The sequence below is a fragment of the Podarcis cretensis genome (assembly GCF_951804945.1).
Source record: "Podarcis cretensis genome assembly, chromosome: 10".
NCBI lineage: Eukaryota > Metazoa > Chordata > Lepidosauria > Squamata > Lacertidae > Podarcis > Podarcis cretensis.
Window position 1 is genome coordinate 60,114,402 of NC_137179.1, and position 23,157 is coordinate 60,137,558.

The 23,157-nt window shown below is 43.1% G+C and overlaps 1 protein-coding gene across 4 annotated transcripts in view; it reads right to left on the reverse strand.

Moving 5' to 3' along the window:
* GRM8 (glutamate metabotropic receptor 8) overlaps window positions 1-23,157 on the reverse strand; it is a 582,131-nt gene that overhangs the window by 6,406 nt on the left and 552,568 nt on the right. For 3 of the 4 annotated variants that reach the window (XM_079994148.1, XM_079994145.1, XM_079994146.1), the window contains one exon: window positions 2,023-2,324. In XM_079994148.1, the coding sequence (XP_079850274.1) occupies window positions 2,028-2,324 (297 nt within the window). In that variant the 3' untranslated portion in view covers window positions 2,023-2,027. The remainder of the gene's footprint in view (window positions 1-2,022; window positions 2,325-23,157) is intronic. The other variant, XM_079994147.1, reaches the window with a different exon arrangement.

Sequence of the window (23,157 nt, forward strand, 5' to 3'; positions counted from 1 at the left end):
TCAGTGTGGTGAAGGCCAATTCATCTTTTGTATTTAGGCCTTTGACTTTGCCCAGATCTATTTTGCCTTTTTAGATAAGTATGCAGGCAAATAAATGTCATATAACATGCTATGACAACATGCTCCCATAGAGTGCAATGACTAACCTACTTGAAAGAGGTATTTCGAGATGTGCCAGGATTCATGAACCAATTCCAGAAGGGGAACACCCAGCTTTTCTAATTGCATATTTTGCTAGTTGGTGATGAAATTTGCATATGAGTACTTAGACAATGGGATGCGGGTGGCGCTGTGGGTTAAACCACAGAGCCTAGGACTTGCCGATCAGAAGGTAGGCGGTTCGAATACCCGCGACAGAGTGAGCTCCCATTGCTTGGTCCCTGCTCCTGCCAACCTAGCAGTTCGAAAGCACGTCAAAGTGCAAGTAGATAAATAGGTACCGCTCCGGCGGGAAGGTAAACGGCGTTTCCGTGCACTGCTCTGGTTCACCAGAAGCGGCTTAGTCATGCTGGCCACATGGCCCGGAAGCTGTACACCGGCTCCCTTGGCCAATAAAGCGAGATGAGTGCCGCAACCCCAGAGTCGGTCACGACTGGACCTAATGGTCAGGAGTCCCTTTACCTTTACTTAGACAAAAGACAATAGATGAATTTACAGATAGTCCCTTACCAATTGTTAACTTGCAATGGTGTGTGCATATGATCACTTGGGAAGTTGGTTTTCTGTGTTATCTTACCAAGCTTTTAGCATTCCTCTGCTTCTCAAGATTTTTTATCAGGTGTGGAAGTGCCAAGCATATTCCCTGGCTAATGCATAGTCAGTGCTAGCCTGAAGGGAAATGCCTTGCTCAGGTGTAGTTTCCAATAGGTAATGGGAAGTCTGACTGAACAGTGTCACCAGCTCCATGTTGAAAACACATGAGTAAGGCAACATTCTTTAAACTAGTGTGTAGCACCATCAAGCGGGTTTGTCTTGTGTCTTTGTGTAGTAAGAATGAATGCCAGAAGTAGCATCACTTAGAACAGTGATCTCCAATCTTTCTTCCTAACACACACCACTTACAAATTCTGAGGGTTTTTGTGAGAAACTTAATAATTTTTTCTGTCTATTGTAGCAAATGGAATGTTCCATATATGATTTTTAATTATAGTTTTGTAGCTTCTTTTATACCGCATTATATTCTAATACAGGCTTCCTCAAGGTGCTTTTGGCCTACAACTCCCATGATCCCTAGCTAGTAGGACCAGTGGTCAGGGATGATAGGAACTGTAGTCTCAAAACATCTGGAGGGCCGAGGTTGAGGAAGCCTGTTCTAGTACAATATGAATTCCATAGAATATATAAGAAATAAAAGAAGCTATTAAAATACAATTCAAATGTGAATGCTTCATGTGATACATGTGCCATCTCCCATCTTCAACCACAAATCTATAGACATACTGTGGACCACTTGAATGAAGCTTGTAGACTGCTGGTGGTCTGAAGACCACAGCTCAGGAGCTCCTGACCTAAGGAGTTCCTGTTGGTCTTTGTCACTCACTAAGCCAGCATTTTTCTTGTCCTAGAAAGAAAAAACCACCTACTTATTGCAACATGGCAAAACCAAGGTTGCACTTAAGATTGAGCCAGGGGAAGATGATGCTCAAATTTTAGAATTATTCAGAAGGTAATAAAGTAAGATAAGGATGACATTACCTACAGAGACTTGTAAGAAGTATGTGTATGGATAACACCACCAATAAATGCAATACTGGAATTTGAAAAGCTCTAGAGAGCGTTTGCAACACAGCTTTGCAACAGTGAAATAAGAAGCCCATCATCACGATATAATCAGATCAAGGTTAAAGTTTTTTTTTTTGAAGTGGAGATTTTTTCCTAAAATGATCATTTTTAATTTCTTTTGCTACAGATTTTTTTAAAAAGCACCTTAAAAAATGGGTACATGATTTTTGGCACACCTCTATGTTCATGCAGGTCAAGCCAAGAAAAAATGTGGTTTATTAAACATTCCTGTGAACGTACATCTATTAGGAAGTGCTGCCACTCTTGACCATGGTTAAGTCTACGGATGACTTACTGTTGGTTTCAAGACTTTCACAAAGTTCAGTTTTGACCTCGCCATTTGGTCTGTCGTTTCCCTTTTGGATCAGCTTGCTTTGCATTGTGGCTGCTGTGACTACAGCTTTGAAACTCCTCTTCCTTTTCTGAACATTTTGCTCTGGATGAAAAATGATAATATAAACCTTGGGCATGTAGAGCATGCCTAGAGACACAGAAGCACTTAAACTCATGGATATTGTAAGTGTCGTTGTCTGGATGTACATCTAGAAAAGAGAAAACATGATACAATTAGTGCCAGTTGGGCTAACAGAGGAGACAGGGAAACACAGAATTGTTCATGGGAGAAGGCACTCCAAAACAAAACCATACAGGCCTAATAAGGTTAAAAAGTACCACTCAAGTGTTATAGTGTTGCAATTTCATGGCATTGCTCAGATATTCTGCTACTTTCAATAAAAGATATTCTGCAGCTGTTCAATAAAAAGGAATGCCTGTAGGAGTCAGAACAATTTAACCTCTTGCCAGAAGCTCGGATCTTCCCTCGCCGGTCCTGGAAGGAGCCTTTAGAAAAGTCCCGTATGCTCAGAGACTTTGCACCTGTCCATTGGGAGAGATAGGAAACCCAGAACACTTGTTCTTCAGATGTCCCTTTTATGAAGAGGCACATAGTAAGACCATTGATCCCCTACTGGTGAGGCTCGCCGACCTCCCGCAAAAGCAAAAATTTGACCTTTTCCTGTTATGCAAAGATCAGAAGATGGCCTGGATGGTCGCCAGATTCTGTGTACAGATCTGTAGGCACAGACCATCTCCCAACTCAAACTAGTCCGTCATGAAAATCCCCAAACTCAGTTCCATGGGTGACTCTGGGTCAACTCCCTGCGATAGTTTATTGTTGTAAGGTAAAGGTAAAGGTACCCCTGCCCGTACGGGCCAGTCTTGACAGACTCTGGGGTTGTGCACCCATCTCACTTAAGAGGCCAGGGGCCAGCGCTGTCCGGAGACACTTCTGGGTCACGTGGCCAGCGTGTCATCGCTGCTCTGGCAAGCCAGAGCCGCACACGGAAACGCCGTTTACCTTCCCGCTGGTAAGCGGTCCCTATTTATCTACTTGCACCCGGGGGTGCTTTCGAACTGCTAGGTTGGCAGGCGCTGGGACCGAGCAGCAGGAGCGCACCCCGCCGCAGGGATTCGAACCGCCGACCTTTCGATCGGCAAGTCCTAGGCGCTGAGGCTTTAACCCACAGCGCCACCTGCGTCCCATAGTTTATTGTTGTATATTGTTTTAATTGTCTGTTTTTCTTCTGTGTCTGTACCCCCAAGTGTGTTTTATAAGCTGGTCTCCGACCGTAATAAATTATTTTATTCTTAACCTCTCCTTCGGCATGGGGCTCAAACATTTGTCATGAATTATTGCATAAATCAGACAGTAGAATAAGACAGATGCAATAGTCTCAACTGGTCCTAAACCACAGCGACAATACCTCTCTGAATATGGGACCTTCGAGAACCTTCCCTGAAGAATTGCAGATGACATAACGTTAAACCTTGCAAGAGAAGAAGCTCTACGTTGGAGAGGATTATGTAGGTGATGTGGGTATGGAACGGCCAAACAAAAGTAGGATCCCTAACCTCAGTTGTGAGCAAGATTTGTTGGCTGTGCTACTGAGATTTCAAAATTCAATCTCTAGCAATCTGCGCTTCATTGTCTGGAATGCTTACAACAATGGGAGCATAAGTAACGAGTCCAAAGATAGGCCAATGGTTTTAATTACATCTCAATGCAAGGTAACCATTGGGATTCCAATGAAAAATTAGGGAAGAGGGATCAGACTTGAAATGGAGACGTAGCTGGAATTTTTATAGTAGTGACGCATGGAAAACATTAAGGTTGAAAATACTCATTGTGTGTTGCTTCATATTGGAAACTTGTGACGTCACACCTTTAATTAACTATATTAGAGTTAGTATGGCATGGTTGTTAGATTGCTAGAATGTCTTGGACCAGGGAAATCAAATTCCCACTCAGCTATAACTGGGCCAGTTATTATTTTTCAGCCTAATCAACCTCACATTTCTGTTGTGTCCGTAAAACAGGGAGCGGGGAAAACCATGTATGCCAGCTTTAGCTCTAATTTTGGACACCTCTCTCTAAGTGCAGAGGGGAAAACATCATCAGGGCTACCTCATGTGTGTGTGTAAACACTAAGACTGTATAACAATGCTGGAATAAAAGTGGTTTAAATCCTTTCAGGCATCACTCTCCTTTTAAATTCTGCTGAAGAAGAACTTTTGAGATTGTAACTCATTTAGCCCCTTCAGTATCTCTTTATTCATGCACAATATTGTTTCAGTATTAGGTTTGTCAATGTTAGTTATTGCCAGCCGAATATTGATAGGTATTTTGGTTCAACATGTATATTTAGATTTACCTTGACATTTTTTATTCATTTGGTAAAGCTATGAACCCCATTCACTCACTCTTCCCTTTCATCCACCCAATATTCCAGCTGGCCAGGTGTATCTACCACTGGTACAACAAAGTGCTACTCATCTCATCCTGAATCACACGCTAGACTTGTCATTGTGTGTTGCTAATCATAGCAGCAATGAAAGAGACAGTTTTAAACCACACAATTCTGTTTTTTAATTATTTTTCACAGCTAGAAATGATGGAACGTCTTACTATGGCTCTGCATGACTTAAGCAGAACTCCCTTAGAATTTCTGTATACCCTGTGAGTGAAAAGGAGGGTTATCATGAAAGCCATTCTATGCCCTTATTGATAAGGTCTCAATGATGTTCTATCTTGTCTACTGTGTTTTATGGCACAATGAACACTCACACAGTAACCTAAAAGTGCTTTGTAGAGATATTCTGTCAGTAATAATCCCAAACCTTCTTTTCAAATGCTTTACTGGAGCTGGTGCTCTGTCAAAGTTAGACCAGAAAGAAAGATGAGGTGATAAAAGGTGTAATGTAACCCGAATAACAGTACATTTTTTTAGTGCTCTTTGTTGCAAGATGAACAGTTTTCAATTTCATATTTTATTTTTCATGACTATATAGACCAGGGTTTCCAGACTACGTCTCCCTTCATCCCTTGTTAGCAGAACCAGTGGTCAGGGATGGTGGGAACTGCAGTCCATAAACAGCTGGAGACCCTGATATAGACCATTAGCAGATGGCAAGATGGGGCACTACTGCTCACCTGATCTTCGTTTGGTCGCCTTGCTGTTGCTTATTAGAAGGTAGAGAGAGAGGGAGAAGATAGTGATGAGGGAAGTGCAGTGCAAACACATCCATTTGTTCCATCATTTGCACAGCACTGACCTCACCACCATTCACCTTTCCCCCTCTGACTCCTGGTAAGAAGGACAAACCATAGCTGTCAACTTTCAGATTTGAAAATAAGGCATCAGCAGCCTCGAAAATAAGGGATCAGGAGCATAGCTGTCAACTTTCGGATTTGAAAATAAGGGATCAGCAGCCTCACCTGTCCCGGAGACAGTCTACGGGATATCTAACAATCCGGGATAGCAGCGGGAAGCAGCAGGAAATGGCGCTGAAATAAGGGAATTTCCCACAAAAAAAGGGAAGGTTGACAGCTATGGGACAAACCTAACCAATCAGAGGTCAAGTGAGCAATGGTGCCCCAACACACCTTCCACTACCGTTACAAAAAAACAATAATTCTCATTTTAATATCTTTAGGTAGAAAGTCTTAAGACGCTATAGTTTCACACATAAAGATAACCACTTACACACACATTCTCAACAGCTTCGGCACAGAGAATATGTAGATGGGCCTCTGCTTAGGTAAACTGCCGTGTGCTGAAACAGAATTGGAAGCAGGGTAGCACTGGAAACGAAAGGAAGCTGTCACTTTATATCATGTTCTTCTTTCCTTTGTAGAAAAACCTTTGCGTAGATGTTTGTACTAGAAAGTGGCTTTCCTTAGCAGCCTGATGCAAAGTACCATGTAATTTGCTTTTAACATTTGATTGAATTTGTATCCTCTTTGTTTTCTACCTGGCAGATGAAGCCAATGTTATGTTTTAAGCTATTTTTAATTACTTTGCATCGTAGGTGGTTTTTGTGAGTGCCTGCCTAAGCTTTGAAAATAAACTGTTTCAGCAAATAAGGTGGTTGTTGTTGTTTATAAAAGCAAAAAATCAATAACCTCAATGCACAAAGACAGTTCTGTTTAATTCACTATTAAGCTCTGAATGACACTCTGACATTAATGACACTCTGAATTAAGCTCCTTGCTGTGTCATACTGTACTCCATATGCAGTAGGGTCATTGCTTAATTGAAACCAACCGAAATGTTGCAAAATGGTAAGCTAGCAGACTCTTCCTCAGCCAGGGTATTAAACTAAGACAGGGGTAGGCAAACTAAGGCCCGGTGGCCAGATGCGGCCCAATCGCCTTCTCAATCCAGCCCGCGGACAGTCCAGGAATCAGCATGTTTTTACATGAGTAGAATGTGTCCTTTTATTTAAAATGCATCTCTGGGTTATTTGTGGGGCATAGGAATTTGTTCACCCCCCCAAAAAAAATCCAGCCCACCACATGGTCTGAGGGACGGTGGACCGGCCCATGGCTGAAAAAGGTTGCTGACCCCTGAACTAAGACAAGAGAGGGGTGAAAAGTATTGCTGTTAAGGGCCACAGATATTGCTAGCAGAGGTAATGGTAGAGACTGCTTGTTGTTTAGTTGTTTAGTCGTGTCCGACTCTTTGTGACCCCATGGACCAGAGCACGCCAGGCACTCCTGTTTTTCATGGCCTCCCGTAGCTTCGTCAAACTCATGTTCGTAACTTCGAGAACACTGTCCAGCCATATCGTCCTCTGTCATCCCCTTCTCCTTGTGCCCTCCATCTTTCCCAGCATCAGGGTCTTTTCCAGGGAGTCTTCTCTTCTCATGAGGTGGCCAAAGTATTGGAGCCTCAGCTTCAAGATCTGTCCTTCCAGTGAGCACTCAGGGCTGATTCCTTAAGAATGGAGAAGTTTGATCTTCTTGCAGTCCATGGGACTCTCAAGAGTCTCCTCCAGCACCATAATTCAAAAGCACAATTCAAAAGCATCAAGTAGAGACTGCAGTCACTTCCAAAAACAGCAGTTAGTTCAGAACACAGCTGCAAGATTACTAGCTGGGAGCGGGGTGTATTGTAAGGATGTGTGGCCAGATGTGCTTAGAATCCTCTCCTTGATCCTCCAGTAAAGATGATTTCATCTTTACCCAAGAGTAGGGCTGCCAGCGGGGAAAAGAAGCATCACACACCCAGCTTCCTGTCAGTGGCCCTGCAACATCAACTTTGTTGGACTGGTCATGTTGTGCAGCTGTCTGATTATCATCTTCCAAAGCAACTACTCCATTCTGAACTTAAAAAATGGAAAGTGTAATGCTGGTGGTCAACAAAAGAGGTTTAAGGACTGTCTCAAGGCAAATCTCAAAAAATGTAGTATAAACACCGACAACTGGGAAACCCTGGCCTGCGAGTGCCCCAGTTGGAGAACAGCCTGTACCAAAGGCTTGAAGACACTCAAACTCAGGACGCAAGGGAGAAATGTGGTAAGAGGAAGGCACGCTATCTTCCCCCTCACAGAAAGCTCAGCAAAGATGTTGACCAGCCGCTGACTAAAAGTATAAAGTAAAGGATTGGAGCTGCAACAGACTGCCTCAGGAGGTGGACTTGTCTTCAGTGGACTTATTTAAGCAGAGGCTGTCAGGGATGGTGTAGCTGCATCCTGCACTGGAGATTCTGCATCAACCATGGAGTTTGATTAGATGACCTCCAAAGTCCATCCACTTCTCTAATTCTATGAATAATTTGAGACATCTTCACCTTGCCTTTGTATAATGAGACCCAAGAGGACATGATCACTTCCTCCCAAGGTTCCCAATACTTCCACTTCATTGATTCGTTCCCCCTTGTTGTGAGGACCACGTCTAAGACAGATTATCCCCTTATTGCTTCTTCCACCTTCTGGGAAATGAAATTGTCAGCAAGGCAATTAAGGAATTTGTTAGACCTTACATTCTTGGCAGAGTATGCATTCCAACAGATATTGGGGTAGTTGAAGTTTCCCATGACTATTGTATCTCTTCTTTTTGAATGCTTAGTAATCTGCTGTAGAAGGCATCATACAAGTCTTCAGTCTGGCTTGGAGGTCTACAGCAGACACTCACAGTACGTTCACTGTTGTTTTCTTCTCCTACAATTTTTCCCCATATACTCTCAATCTGCCTTCCATGCTCCAGGTCCTAAACTAATTAGGATCTAAATTACAAAATGTATCCTCTGCTCATGTGAACCATCCTACCAACTTTTCATCATTGGGAGATATCCCTTTCTCAGACCTGCCTGAGATGTACTTAGCTGGCATAGAAGTGATAGGGCCTTCTTACTAGTGGGACCCAGGTTGTGGAATTCTTTAGTCCAAAGCATTTGGAAGAACCTTTAGGCACTAAGCAAATATTATGACTTTCAGCCATTTGCTCTGAAATGGTTCATCTGAAGACAGCTTCCTGTTATTTGTGTGTGTGTGTGTGTGCTTTAGTGTGTTTGCAGTTCTTATGACTAATTGCTTTGTTTTATTATAAGTTTTGCATGAGTACTATGAGTAATAGAAGCCACGGGGGGCTTCAGTTGTAGAATTGAAAGGCAGGGTAGAACTATTTTAATAAACACAGAGAAAATGAGAAGACAATTCCTCAATTACTCTTAGGGTTGTTCTTGTTGCTGTGTACTTGTCAGGGAAAACAATTAGGCTCAGATATTATTTCCCACTTAATACTGAGCAATTTACAAAACTTTTAATAGAGGACACTAGTTCTAATCTGCCCACATTCACATTATTAGCATGAACGTGTCCAATAACAATGTGAATTAATTACATTATCATTTGAGATTTTAAGCCAAAAATGCATTTGTACCCAATACACACTGTTAATTAATCCAGTCTGCAGGTACATGTGCTGAATGCTAATTAAAAGTGTTGCCCACAGAGTAAATCAACAAGGAAAATTGGCAGATGGGAAGCCTCTCAAAATAAATTCAAATAGACTGGCGAATCTTCAAATGCAGTGCACCTAAAAATAAGGGAGCTAACTTTTTGGAATATTCAAAAGCTGGGACATCAGCCTGGAAAGCTGTAAATTGTTGGTTTCATATTCACAAGCTAAAAAATATAGCTTGGACCTGAGATGCATTAATAAAATGAAGTTGGTGTAGAGTTTGGTTTCTCTGTCTCCACATTTTTAAGAACATTCTTGTTGAATTCCATGGTTATTAATGAGTGCAATCTCTAGTAGTAGTAGTAGTATTGTTCAATTTATTATCCATCCTTCACAAGTAGGTCCCAGGATGGGTTACAGCAATCTAAAACTCAGCATTAAAAACAGTTAAAAGAAATCAAATTCAGAAGAATAGGGTGAGCCCTCAACATATCTCAAGTGTCAAAGGTGTGTGTCTTCAGCATCTGATGTGCCAAACACACCTCTGTGAGATAGGAATGTTGCCAAAAGAAGCAGTTTCCTTCTTTAGCTATAAAACTTATGTATCTTGATTGGAAATGCTTTTTTAATATTCACTCATCTTTGCTTGTTTCTTACAAAGGCCCCCACATTAATATTAACTCTGTTTTTCTTCTCCAAACCCTTTACCTGGGAGGAAATCCAGGAATGAATAATAAGGGCATGTAGAATACTAATACTATCAGAAACATCCTTTCAATTATGTAATCATTAACCCGATAAGAGCTTTGGTTTGATGTGATGTGCTTGTTTATTTATTGCATATGGCACTAGTGTTAAAGTTCAAGTGCTTGATATCGTATCCTATTAAATGAAGTACGTTTTTTTCACTTGGGAGGGGGTAATTTTGTTGAGCATCTTCATGGCATAATTAAGCTGCTCTCCTGTGCAAAACGATGGAAGCTGAAATCAGTAACAGCTGGTTATCCCAACGGCTGGGTAAATGCAGGGCAGCTTCGCATTGGCAAAGCTGTGCAAACACAGCCAATGTATTGTGTTAATGGTCATGGCGTCAGGCAGAAGGAAAAAAGCAGCTAAAATTAATCAAGAAAAACAAAAACAAATAACACCCTTTTGCCTTTGGCATTCTTTTCACTTTCAGTGCTCCCAAAGATCATGCTTAATTGCTGTTTTGTTGGTAAAGGAAGTGCTAAAGTCACCAGTAATTTAAGGAAAGTGACAATGTGGGGAGAAGCAGTATGTTCATATATGCTTCTTCTGCCCCCCACCCCAGTGATGGATCTAGAACAGGGCTGCCCTCTGATTTCCTCTCCAGATGTTGGTACCCTCCAGATGTTGTGGACTACAACCTCCACCGTCTTTGACTATTGGCTATGCTGGCTGAGGCTGATGAGAACTGTCTTAGAAAACATCTAGAGCAGGGGTCGGCAAGCTTTTTGTGGGGTGGGCTGGTTCACCGCACCACAAACCTCCTAGTGAGCTGGAGTGCGTATGCGTGTGCACACATGCGCACATGGCAGAGGGGGCTTCTCTCTCTCCCTCTCTCCCCCAGCCCTTTCCGTCTCCCTGCCTACTTAGCGTGCTGCCGAGAGGCAGAGGCTTGTGGCGGCAGTGGCGGCGGAGGAACGAGCAGCGCAAAAGGGCTGCTTTCGGGCTGCTCATTCCTCCTCCTCCTCCGCTGCCGCCAGCCTCTGCCGCTCACAAGGGCAGACACAGGAGCATAGCTGTCAATGTTCCCCTTTTTAAAAGGGAAATTCACTTATCTGAATAGGATTCCTCACAAGAAAAGGGAAAAGTTGACAGCTATGCACAGGACCCACGCTTGGCAGAGTGGTGGCATGGGCGGTGGCGGCAGTGGCAGTGGCAGTGGCAGTGGCAAACAGCTTGCTCTGATGAGGAGCTGCTGGAAATGTGCTTGGCCAGCTCAGCCCATCCCTCTTCCTCCTCTCGGCCATGTGCAGCTGCCGCTCTCTCATTGGCCAGGGTCTCAAACCTTAGCAGGTGATTGGCTGGCAATCTGCTGCACCAGGAGGGAGGAGGGAGGAGGTTCTGCCGCAGTGAGGGGGGGTGGAAGAGGTGCCAGTGCTGTCAAAAAACAACAACCACAGAATCCCCATGCCAATCCACAGAACCAACCATGGGCCTTAGGTTCCCGACCTCTGATCTAGAGGGTACCAGGTTAGCTACTACTGCTCTAGAAGCTCTAGCAAATGATGAAGATGCTTTGTTGGGTTGCTTCATATGAGAGAGTTTGCAAAACGTCTCCAAAACATTGTTCAGAGTCCAGTCTCAGAGAGTTATACCAGTAAAGCAGTCCTTCATTACTGCAGGACAAATATTTGCCTATTTTTGTGCAGCAATCACTGATCACTTTAACGGTCCATTTAAAACAATGGTTTTGGCATTTCACATGCTCTTAGTCCAGGGTTTCCCAGACTTGTGTCTCCCGCTCTTGTTGGACTACAACTCCCATCACCCCTGGCCACTGGTCCTGCTAGCTAGGGATGATGGGAGTTGTAGTCCCAACAACAGCTGAGACCCAAGTCTGGGAAAACCTGTCCTTGTCTTTTTCCTCTTTTCATCCATCTGGAAATTGTGTAGAATGAATGTGTGGATGAGAAGCACACACAGGGGCCACTAGGGGGCGCCATCGGAAGATGGCTGACAATAACATCTCTCCGACCCACACGAGGTAATTTGGAGGCTATGATGGGAGTAATTAGCCTCCCTAACCCCCCCCCCCAGGCTGGTGGGGGGGGGACTGCCTTGCCTGCTGTGCCCTATACCACCCCCGAATTTGTGGGGATGGGGGCACTAGGCACAAAGCCCTCCTGTGGGATTCTGGTGCTCCTGGACGCCGTCCCTGATCCACGCCACTAGCTGCAAGAACTTCAAAAGAAACAATTTGGATGAAGGACTGCACATATCTCAAGGAAGAAGGGGGAGTAAAGACTGCTAACAGAAGAGATCTCTGATAAAATAAGACGAGTCGGAGGAACAAGAGAAATCATGAGAAGATACACCAAGACTCGGTATGGCAAATGACTGATGGGGGAGGGGGGAAAAGAGCGATGTTATCTATGAAGGTGATGATATATGGAAACCATCTCGATTTGAGGATTGGAAGAACGGAAAAATTCACACAGGATTATTATTGGTGTTTATCGGCTTAAGGAGACTATCAGAAGAGATCATAAAGAAAAAAGAGAAAATATATGAACAAGATGTGATGTGGAAACAGCAAGATAAGACTGGATAGAATTATGAACTCTGTTTGGACTGATTTGGACATTAATGCAGTAGCAAGAAGATGATCAGAATCCCCCTTCAGATCTTGAAATATGGGTCCCCCCAACAAAATTTAAAATTCGGCTTTGTAATTCGGAATTTATGTGATTTAATTTGATTTGATTGGCCGGTTAATAAAAATTATTATTATTTTTTTAAAAAAGAGAAGCACATACTTCTCCTATCTCAGACCTTCCACACAGAGCTGATGAATATACAGTGGTACCTTGGGTTACATACGCTTCAAGTTACATACGCTTCAGGTTACAGACTCCGCTAACCCAGAAATAGTACCTGGGGTTAAGAACTTTGCTTCAGGATGAGAACAGAAATTGTGCTCTGGCAGCATGGCAGCAGCAGGAGGCCCCATTAACTAAAGTGGTGCTTCAGGTTAAGAACAGTTTCAGGTTAAGAATGGACCTCTGGGACGAATTAAGTACTTAACCCGAGGTACTACTGTATAGAAATTAGGTAGAGGCATGCATGCCATCCAGTTCCCCTTCCACAAATTAGATGTGTACTGTTTCCAACCGTATGAGAAGGTCTAGTGCAGTGGTTCTCAAACCATTGTCCATGAAGTGCTGGTGGCCAACCAGCTCCATCCACCAGCACCAGATCTGTGGGAAGTTTGCAGAACAGACAAAATGAATCACTTGATTCATTTTGTCCACTGCTGATCCTGGTGCTGTTGGAAGATAGCTAATCAAGGTTTGGTCAAAACAGCCTTTAACACGATAACAAGACCTTGATCAAAGTAGTTGATTTTCACAACACACTACTGGTTTGTACAACAATGCCAATGCTGAAGGAAATAATAATAATAATAATAATAATAATAATAATAATAATAATAATAATATCAGTTATGTATGTGCTTTGAACTGTAAAATGAAAAACAATGCTTATCAGGCAGTCCACTGAGATTTACTTTCAGGTGAATCTTGTGTAATGCATGTTACTGAAAATCATGTCAGGAGGTAGTCTATGATAAAGTGTTTGAGGGTGGGCTTTTTTGGACCTCATGCATAAATAACATCTCATCACATTTTCTTAATTATATTTAAAATGATATAGAACACATAAATGAAATGAAAATTTGAAAAAATTGAAAATGAAAAAATGGGTCCCTATGTTGATATTTTATTGAAATTACCCATATGCTAATGTTTTGTTCATTTGAATGTTTTCTATCCAAGTGGATTCTTCCTAGTAAGTTGATTCTGAACCTCATTTATTCATCATAAAACGCTGTTTCTAGAATGTATCCTGCACATCTTTGTTAAATGGATACATGAATTTCATTTTAAATGGTCTACGCGATGGAGACCTCTTAAAAAGCATGAAGCACCCTCTCTTCAACCTTCTTCCAGTTCAGACAAAGAAAGCTTCTATCTGCCCTTGGTTCTGTGACTTTCTCTATTATGCAATTTGTTATGATGCTCCACAAGTAGAACTTTTCTGTCAGGATTAATCCATCACAAAGGACTCAATTGTAAAGTGTTGCCTTAGTTCTTGGGCAAGCAAATCCATTGATTTAAACTGGCACTTTGGTTGAATAATTACTTTAGAGCTGAGCTTGTAGTTTTCCGAATATATTGTACATAAAAAGGTAAAGGTACAGGACCCCTGACCGTTAAGTCCAGTCGCGGACGACTCTGGGGTTGCGGCGCTCATCTTGCTTTACTGGCTGAGGGAGCCGACGTTTGTCCGCAGACAGTTTTTCTGGGTCATGTGGCCAGCATGACTAAGTCGCTTCTGGCGAAACCAGAGCAGCGCATGGAAACGCTGTTTACCTTCCAACCGGAGCGGTACCTCTTTATCTACTTGCACTTTTTGGTGTGCTTTCAAACTGCTAGGTGGGCAGGAGCTGGGACTGAGCAACGGGAGCTCACCCCATTGTGGGGATTCAAACTGCCGACCTTCTGATCAGCAAACCCTAGGCTCAGTGGTTTAGACCACAGTGCCACCCACGTCCCAGGTGTATTGTACATACTTAGTATAAATTTGAGTGGTTTCTATCTCCCCCACTACACACCCATCCTCTGAAGTCATGCTACCCAGTAGGTTTGTGGATTGTTGTTTTTTAATTACACATGAATGCATTGTAAAAAGTTTTCAAACACCTACCAATCACCAGATGTCACCATGCCATTGTTTTCCTTTGTAGGGCCCTGCTCTCTTGGTGACCCTCCAAAAAATTAAAGGAAAAAAACTGCATGTACATTTCCAAAATATAAGATAAAAAAACATTACTTTGATAAAATACGTATTTTGTTATGTGCAAATGGCTTTAGATACCTACAAGGTCCATAAATTACCATATAGCATATATTCAACACAAAAAACAGTGAAAATTTGTTGTTGACAAAGGACAGCTGGACATATACAGGGCCCCATTACCTTCAGTAGCTTAGGGCTTCATCAAACCTAAATCCGGCCCTGTGCTGGGCTTAATTAGACTAGTGAGTCTGAGGTCCATCCGTCCCACCGTCCCACCCCAATTTATGAATTGCAAACATCTGTGCTTGGGTTATTGTATACTTTGCATTAATTGTACACATTTTGCATACATTTAATCTGCAACAACACTGTGTGTCAGAAAAAACACACGTGTGCAGTCATGGAGTTCTGTGGACTCGCTGGACCCAAGTGCCAGCCAGTCTGTGGGTATCATGCCTTTCACTGCCTTAAGCAGTTGTGTAGCATGGGGGGGGGCTGCCAGAGCAATGTCCCCAGGCACATTTTTCTGGAGGGCACTGGCAGGGCGGCATGAGGAGGATGCAACAGGCCTGAGCCCTTCCAATAAGTTCAATTGGACTGATTTGATTGGTGTTTGCCTGCCCCGTTGTGTTCTCATGTCGCCCTCCATGTGCAGCACAGCCCCCCTGGTGTGCCAAGCGTGCCCACCCAGGGCATCATGAAGTCACACTCTGCCACTGGCCTAAGGCAAAATGGGAACATGCCACCACACCATTGCCAGAGCATCCCTTAGCTAGATTGCACAGCGGCAGCCATAAAGAGCCACAATGATGCTGGTTTCCAGTGAAACCTTGCAGGAAACTGGCACTACTGCTGGTGGCGGAGGCAGCAGGCTAGATGGCACTACCACTTTTTTGGCTTCCACTGCTTCAGGCGGCTGCTTCACCCCACCTCATGGATGGCCCAACCCTGAGCTGGCCACACTCTTTGCACGCACTGACATAGAACCATCTGTTCTCCTGTCTGAGCTACACTCCTTCCTGGATGAATTGAAAATATGAAAATATATTGTCTGACAAATAGGATCCTCCTTACAGAGGGTCCTGGTTGCGCGTGGGCCCCGGTATTAACCCCACAGGGTTAAAATTGTTAGGGGCGTAGCTAGCCCTGGCCCCCTCAGCCCAGGGATCACGCCAGGCTGCTGGGGCCAATCGTGTGAAGTGGCGTGATCCCTGGGCTCAATATAGGCGGCAGCGCAACACAATTGGGGGCACTTGCTTCATGTTGCCAGACACCATCCCTCCCTCTTATGTTAGTTTGTATTGCATTGGCCTTGCTTTGGATTGGGTCACCTGTTTTGGAACAGAGGCTGGGTAGGAATTTTTCCAATTGGCAGATTGGCTTTGGCCACTTGGTTTTCGTCTATCCCCTCAGCAATCGTCACAACTTGTAAGGTTTGGCGGTTAGGCATTGGCTTTTGGAATGCACGGAAGGTGAGGTGTGGCCATCACCTGCCCCTCCAGGAATAGGGTATTCCGGTAAAGGAATCTGGGGGTCTTGGTTTTCGTCCGAAGTCCGCTTGAGGGGCTAGGGCCATGCCAGGACCACAAGAACCCCAGGGTGAGCATTGGTCGGTCTTCATCGATGTTGCTCCCTCGTTTGGTGTTTACTCTTTCAGACTACCAGCCAGAGAGTCAGAGTCAGTTGTAGTCTATTGCCAATGCCTAAGCCAATACCACTCATCCTTTTGTAATTAATAAAGTTGTGGCCTAAATTTGCCTAGTAACTTATCTAAAATATGTGTCTGTGTGAAGTTATTTTGGGGGGTGGTCTTGGGGCCTCGAAGCACAATTCTAGGGAAGAAGCTACAACCATACTGAAGGAAATGACTTGTCAGGGGAAACAAGAGTACGTTTTAATTAGAAGCTTAACATTTAAGACAGGCCTGCACAACTTGTGGCCAACAGCACAGAATGCCAGCCTTATATAGCAGATCATCAGAAGAACGTTTACGAATCTCCTGTATTATTTTTTTACTGCCTAGGATTGCAATAATAGAGGATTCGTCAAACACCAAAGACCACAACAATAGAGGATCTATCAAGGTCACAATGCAATGTCCACTTTGGCAGGTCACAAATTATGAGCATCTGGTTACAGGTTTGTTCTTTACCACATCCCATCACCAGTGATTGAAATTTGCTCATTCACAGACTTCTATGCTTGACTGAATATATTTCTTAGACTGCTATAGAACTGGTAGGGAACTCTGACATGACAGTACAATTGCAAGTCTAATGGGGATAATATGTCATTATAAATAATTAACAGTTATTAGAATGAGTACTTGCAGTTCTAAAAGAGCTTTACAAGGAATTTAAAAAGCGCTTTTGTATATTGCATCTCGCCTTTGAAGTTAGCCATTTCCCCTCAAGCAAACCATTTTCTCTCATCCGAGTCTTCTGCCTGCATTCTAGATCTTATAAATATGGTTCTTCAGATTTATAAACCACCACAGCCTGGTGTACAATAACATAGGAAAGTATGAAATACCAAAGAGACAAACTCTTAAAAATAAGATAAAATGCAACAGACTCTAAAAAGCAGAAAACCATGTTTTAAATATGTGCAGTTGATATCCCATAAATGGCTGGGTCATACTTCAGGGAAAACCATATTAAACTACCAAAAAACTATAAAGACAACTGACACATGTCGGATTTCAGCAGGAAACTAATTCCAGACATAGCTGTCAAGTGTCCCTTATTTGAAGGGACAGTCCCTTATTCCAGCGCCATGTCCCGCTGCTGTCCCTTATTGATGGATGTCCCTTAAATGATGTCCCTTAAATTTCAAAGGAAGCAGTTCCTCTCCTTCCCTCCCTGCCGGCCAGGGAGAGGGAGGCTCCAACTGTGTTGCTTGGCTGCGTTGCTCACCCAATAAGAAGTCTAAGAAAGACTGGGGGGTGGAGCTTGCATGCCTTGTGTGTGGCTAGTTAATGCAAGCTGAGGGGGGGGTTGAATGCTGGACGCCATTTTGTTGCACGTGCTGCTGCAAACTTTGCAGTGCAAAGCCAGGCCGGGGAGCCATCTTAAGTTGAGGCTGCATAGGCCTTGTGGTGCATGTGATTCAGATTCTAGTCGGTTGAACCTCTGGTTACAAAGTTGGTTGGACAGTGTTCTCGAAACTACCAGCATGAGTTTGACCAGACTGCAGGAGGACAGGAAGACTGGAGTGCCTGGAACAGGTGAGGCTGCAGGTCCCTTATTTTGGCTGCTGGTCCCTTATTTTCAAGGCTGCTGGTCCCTTATTTTCAAATCTGTAAGTTGACAGCTATGATTCCAGAGGGCTGGAACTGCAACACCCAAAGACTGCTATCTAGAGCAAAGTAGGTACATTTGTAGAGCATGTGGTACCCATGACAATAACCCATCAGAGGAGTGCAGTTGCTGACAGAAATATATAGAATCATAGAATCATAGAGTCATAGAGTTGGAAGAGACCACAAGGGCCATCGAGTCCAACCCCCTGCCAAGCAGGAAACACCATCAGAGCACTCCTGACATATGGTTGTCAAGCCTCTGCTTAAAGACCTCCAAAGAAGGAGACTCCACCACACTCCTTGGCAGCAAATTCCACTGTCGAACAGCTCTTACTGTCAGGAAGTTCTTCCTAATGTTTAGGTGGAATCTTTTTTCTTGTAGTTTGGAACCATTGCTCCGTGTCCGCTTCTCTGGAGCAGCAGAAAACAACCTTTCTCCCTCCTCTATGTGACATCCTTTTATATATTTGAACATGGCTATCATATCACCCCTTAACCTCCTCTTCTCCAGGCTAAACATGCCCAGCTCCTCTCCTGGGGAGAGGCAGCCCCTTGGTAACCCGAACCCAAGTTGTTTAGGGCTTCAAACATTAAAAACAAGATTTGGCATGCCCCGCCAGCAGATAACCAGATAGCACACCAAAATTCAGCTAAGGAGCCAGTCTTTCTTCATAGATTTCATCATAGCAGTTAAACTGGATGATGATATGAGGACGCTCATTCGCAATTGCATAATAGTATTTCCCCATTTAATGATTTGTTATGTAACAAAACGTATATGCTGACTGAATAGATATGAAAACAACCCTCTAAGACAGAGGTTCTCAACCTGTGGGTCCCCAGATGTTGTTGGACTACAACTCCCATCATCTCTGAGCTCTGGCCTTGCTAGCTAGGGGTGATGGGACTTGTAGTCCAACAACATCTGGGGATCCACAGGTTGAGAAAGGCTGCTCTAAGAGGTTTACAATATAAAATAAAACAAACAAATCTCAGTGCAGTCAACTAAAGACAAGCAACCATGCACTGGGCCCCCTTCCCATCAACCTCTTTCACTGCCAAGGGAAAATAATGAATGAGTAGAAAGATAACCGCATGGGACGCAGGTGGCGCTGTGGGTTAAAGCCTCAGCGCCTAGGGCTTGCCGATCGAAAGGTCGGTGGTTCGAATCCCTGCGGCGGGGTGCGCTCCCGCTGCTCGGTCCCAGCGCCTGCCAACCTAGCAGTTCGAAAGCACCTCCGGGTGCAAGTAGATAAATAGGGACCGCTTACCAGCGGGAAGGTAAACGGCGTTTCCGTGTGCGGCTCTGGCTCTGGCTCTGGCTCTGGCCAGAGCAGCGATGTCACGCTGGCCACGTGACCCGGAAGTGTCTCCAGACAGCGCTGGCCCCTGGCCTCTTAAGTGAGATGGGCGCACAACCCCAGAGTCTGTCAAGACTGGCCCGTACGGGCAGGGGTACCTTTACCTTTACCTTTAGAAAGATAACCTACCCAAGTGGCACTGACACAAAAACCTCACACATACACTAAGGAACAGAATGTAAGTTTACTACCACCCCTCTCCCCCCCCTCTTCTCCCTCAGCTTTATATTCTATATAACATTGATGTCTCACATCGGATGTACAGTGGTGCCTCAGGTTACTGATGCTTCAGGTTACAGACTACACTAACCCAGAAATAGTACCTCGGGTTAAGAACTTTGCTTCAGGATGAGAACAGAAATTGCACGGCAGTGGTGCAGTGGCAGCAGGAGACCCCATTAGCTAAAGTGCTGCTTCAGGTTAAGAACAGTTTCAGGTTAAGAACGGACCTCCAGAATGAATTAAGTTCTTAACCCGAGGTACCACTGTAACTGATCTGTAGACCTGAAAATAGAGACGATAGTATGTACTTTTGTAACTCAAGAAAATCGTTAATAATTTTTTAAAAAACTGATAACAAAAACAGTGAAAAACAGGTATTAAAAATATTCAGAAGCTGATTAAAATCAACAGTAGCTTAAAAAAAAAAAATGGCACCCAATGGTGTAGTGAAGAGGGAAGAGTTGCTTGACTTTTCTTTGTAAAGCAGGAATGATGGTGACATCTTCTCGAATGCCCGGGATAACTGATGGGCACACCTTGCTCTGGCAACTGTATGTAGTGAAAACAAAGCTCTCGAGTTTTACTGCTGTTTCTGATAGGTTAGCATAGAGAAAATATTGGATACTTCTTTCACCTTCTTCTTTCACCTTCTTATTTCTTATTTCATGTTATCAGTTACATGGCAAACCTTCTATGCAAGGTTGTTTACATTTACTAATTAAAAGCTCAGGGTGACATTTCAAGGGGCTGAGATCTTTCATGGTGTGTTTTACAAGCTGAACCTCTGCAGCCACGAGTGAGCACTGAGGTCAATGCATCTGATTTCTAGTAACAATGCAAAGGATTGCATAATCATTCAGATTCTAATAAATTGGATATTATACTGCAGTTTTTTGGGAGTTGTATGTGGGGGCATGGCTACAGACTCTCAATGTGGGTGCAGATTTGTGGGCTGTTGTGATGTACTCCTCCACTTCAAAATGTGCTACTACACCACGGATGGCAAATAATACTCTAGTGCCACTGATTTACTGGCTGGTTCACACCTACTTTCTAGAGCAGCAGTATCTCCCAGTAAATTCAGCAACACAGTCATTCATCTCAGTACAACAAAGTGAACAGGTATTATTGACTGAACTGGCAGTGCAGGCAAAGCAGATAAGCAATTTACTATTAAAGTTACAGCTAGAGCATACTATTGCTTTTTTGAGACTATGAAGGCATACCACACCCCAAAACCATTCACTTCTGCCTTGCATGGTTTTGCTTAAGTTTCTTTTTACGTTTTATGGCAGAATATGCTTTACCATTACAGTACTGTGTACAAACTGTCACCTAGGTTATCACATGGTACATTGTACATTCTTTCATCTGAATATAAATTATGTGTGTACAGTGGACGCTCGGGTTGCGAATGTGATCTGTGTGGGATGCACGTTCGCAACCCACAGTGTTCGCAATCCACGTCTGCGCATGCGTGGGTTGCGATTTGACGCTTCTGCGCATGCGCAAAGTGCAATTTAGTGCTTCTGCGCATGCGTGACCACCGAAACCTGGAAGTAACCCTTTCCAGTACTTCCTGATTTAAGTGGTCCGCAACTCAAAAAAACGCAACCTGAAGCGGCTGTAACCTGAGGTATGACTGTATTGCATTATTTGGGAAGGACATGCATGCACAACACTCACAGCTTTCCTTTTCAAAATACTCACAAGTAGGTCCAATTCCTGGTGCCACTTATACGTATTTTGGAGGCAGAAGTCATAATTTATATGCATGTGCACTTCTCTTAACAGATGCAATATATATATATATATATATATATATATATATATATATATAGACTATGACAATTGGAGTCTGAATATAGTAGGTCACAAGAAGCAAATCCCTTAGTGTTGTTTCTGTAATAATAAAGCAGTCTAAGCTTAGAATTAGATATCTTTGAGATGGGACCAATTCAGACTGTGGGTGGGATTAATATGATGTATTGCTTCTCACCAACACATTAAAATGCTCCTGAACATTGAAAACTGCTATGTGAGGGGCAAGGCAAGAGAGTTCAGACCCATTCCCTCTGACATTTTGTTTGATTGGGCAACCATTCAGTCATGTTAACCCCCAGGATATCCCAAACACAGATTTTTAACTTCTGCACCAGCTTTCGAATTCATTATCCTTCCGTTGTTCACACAAGAACCGCAAAGCAAAAGACTATTCAAGAAGTTGAACGGAAGACATTTGGGGTGCAAGATGCATGCTTGCCAGGATGTGCGAGATAATAAGATTTGGGAAAGAAGGCTGGGGAAGAAATCTTTCAGAGCTACAAGCAACTGACAGCAACAAGACAAGCAGATGCTACAAAGAACAGTGTCCATTACCACAACCAAGTCTTAAATTGACACTCCTGGGATTGTTGGACAACCTTCACCCTTTTAAGGGGGAGAATAAAAATAGATTTTCTCCGGCTGAGCTGAATGGAATCGTGCTAAGCCCATCTCCCAACTAGAAGATGCTTTATGTCAACTTTATGCTAAATTCTTCCCTGCAAAGCCTTACTAATTCTCTCTTACAGCATTACTTCATCTCATCCTTAGTCATGCTGATCTTTTTGAAAAAGAAAAGAAAAGAAAAGAAAATCAATAGATATTAAATTTAGACTGAAAGACACACAGACCAAACATTTGCCTTCCAATGGAATAATGCTGCTTACTCCAATCCAGGCTAGCAATAAACCCAGTGAGCAAAGAAATGCCATAGCTGGATTTTACTAGCTACTTTAGTATAAATATAGTACAGAACAAATTGTTTCAAGTATCTAAGGAGTGACTGTTCAATGTGATTTAGTGCACTAATAGTTTGTAAAGCACTGGAAAAAGCAAATAAATCAAACCCTCTGGCAAACTATACCTGCAGATCTGTAGGGTAATATTTAGGATTTTAAAAATATAGGAACAGATCCAGGGTGTCCTGTGATAAAATATTTTACTGGTAAAACACAGTTTATAAGCATATCTTGCCTGGCCTACCAGGTTTCATTAAGAGATACGAGATGGCCCCTAAAGCAAACATTATTCCCACTGAGCCCAAGGCCTCCCCACAGCCTCGATTTTCAGGCATAATCACATAAAACCTATTTAAAACACAACCCTTACTAATCCCAGATGTCTTTTGATGTATTAATATTGTTGTACAAGCTCCACTTGCATGAGTGGTGAGAAGTTGCAGGGGCAGCACTTGTCAGGTTTTGTTTCCTTTGGATGAGAGAGCACGGAAGACTTATGGCATCCTTGTAATATTTACAAGCAAGAAAAAAATACAAGTAGAGCATCAGTAGAGACAAACAGGATACGCTGGAGATCTGCTGTGCCACAGATCACTAGTGAAAAGCTCTTCTCCTTCGAGGTGCTTTTAACCTTCTAACACAGCTAGGGAAGGGTGGATTTGACCATATCCATTTCTCATTTTTCCAGTCTTAAATTCTGATTTCAGTTTGCAATTAAAAATAAAAACACCTCATGGAAATTCATCTGCATTAGGGTGCAAATTTATCCTAATATAACCACATTTTTATGTATTTTGTATGATTTTATCCTAATATGCACTTTGTTGTTCAGTTTTTTCCAATATTCACATTTTTGCAAAGTGATTTCCCCTAATATAATACTTTTTGTATGTAACTTTCACTGATATATGCATTTCT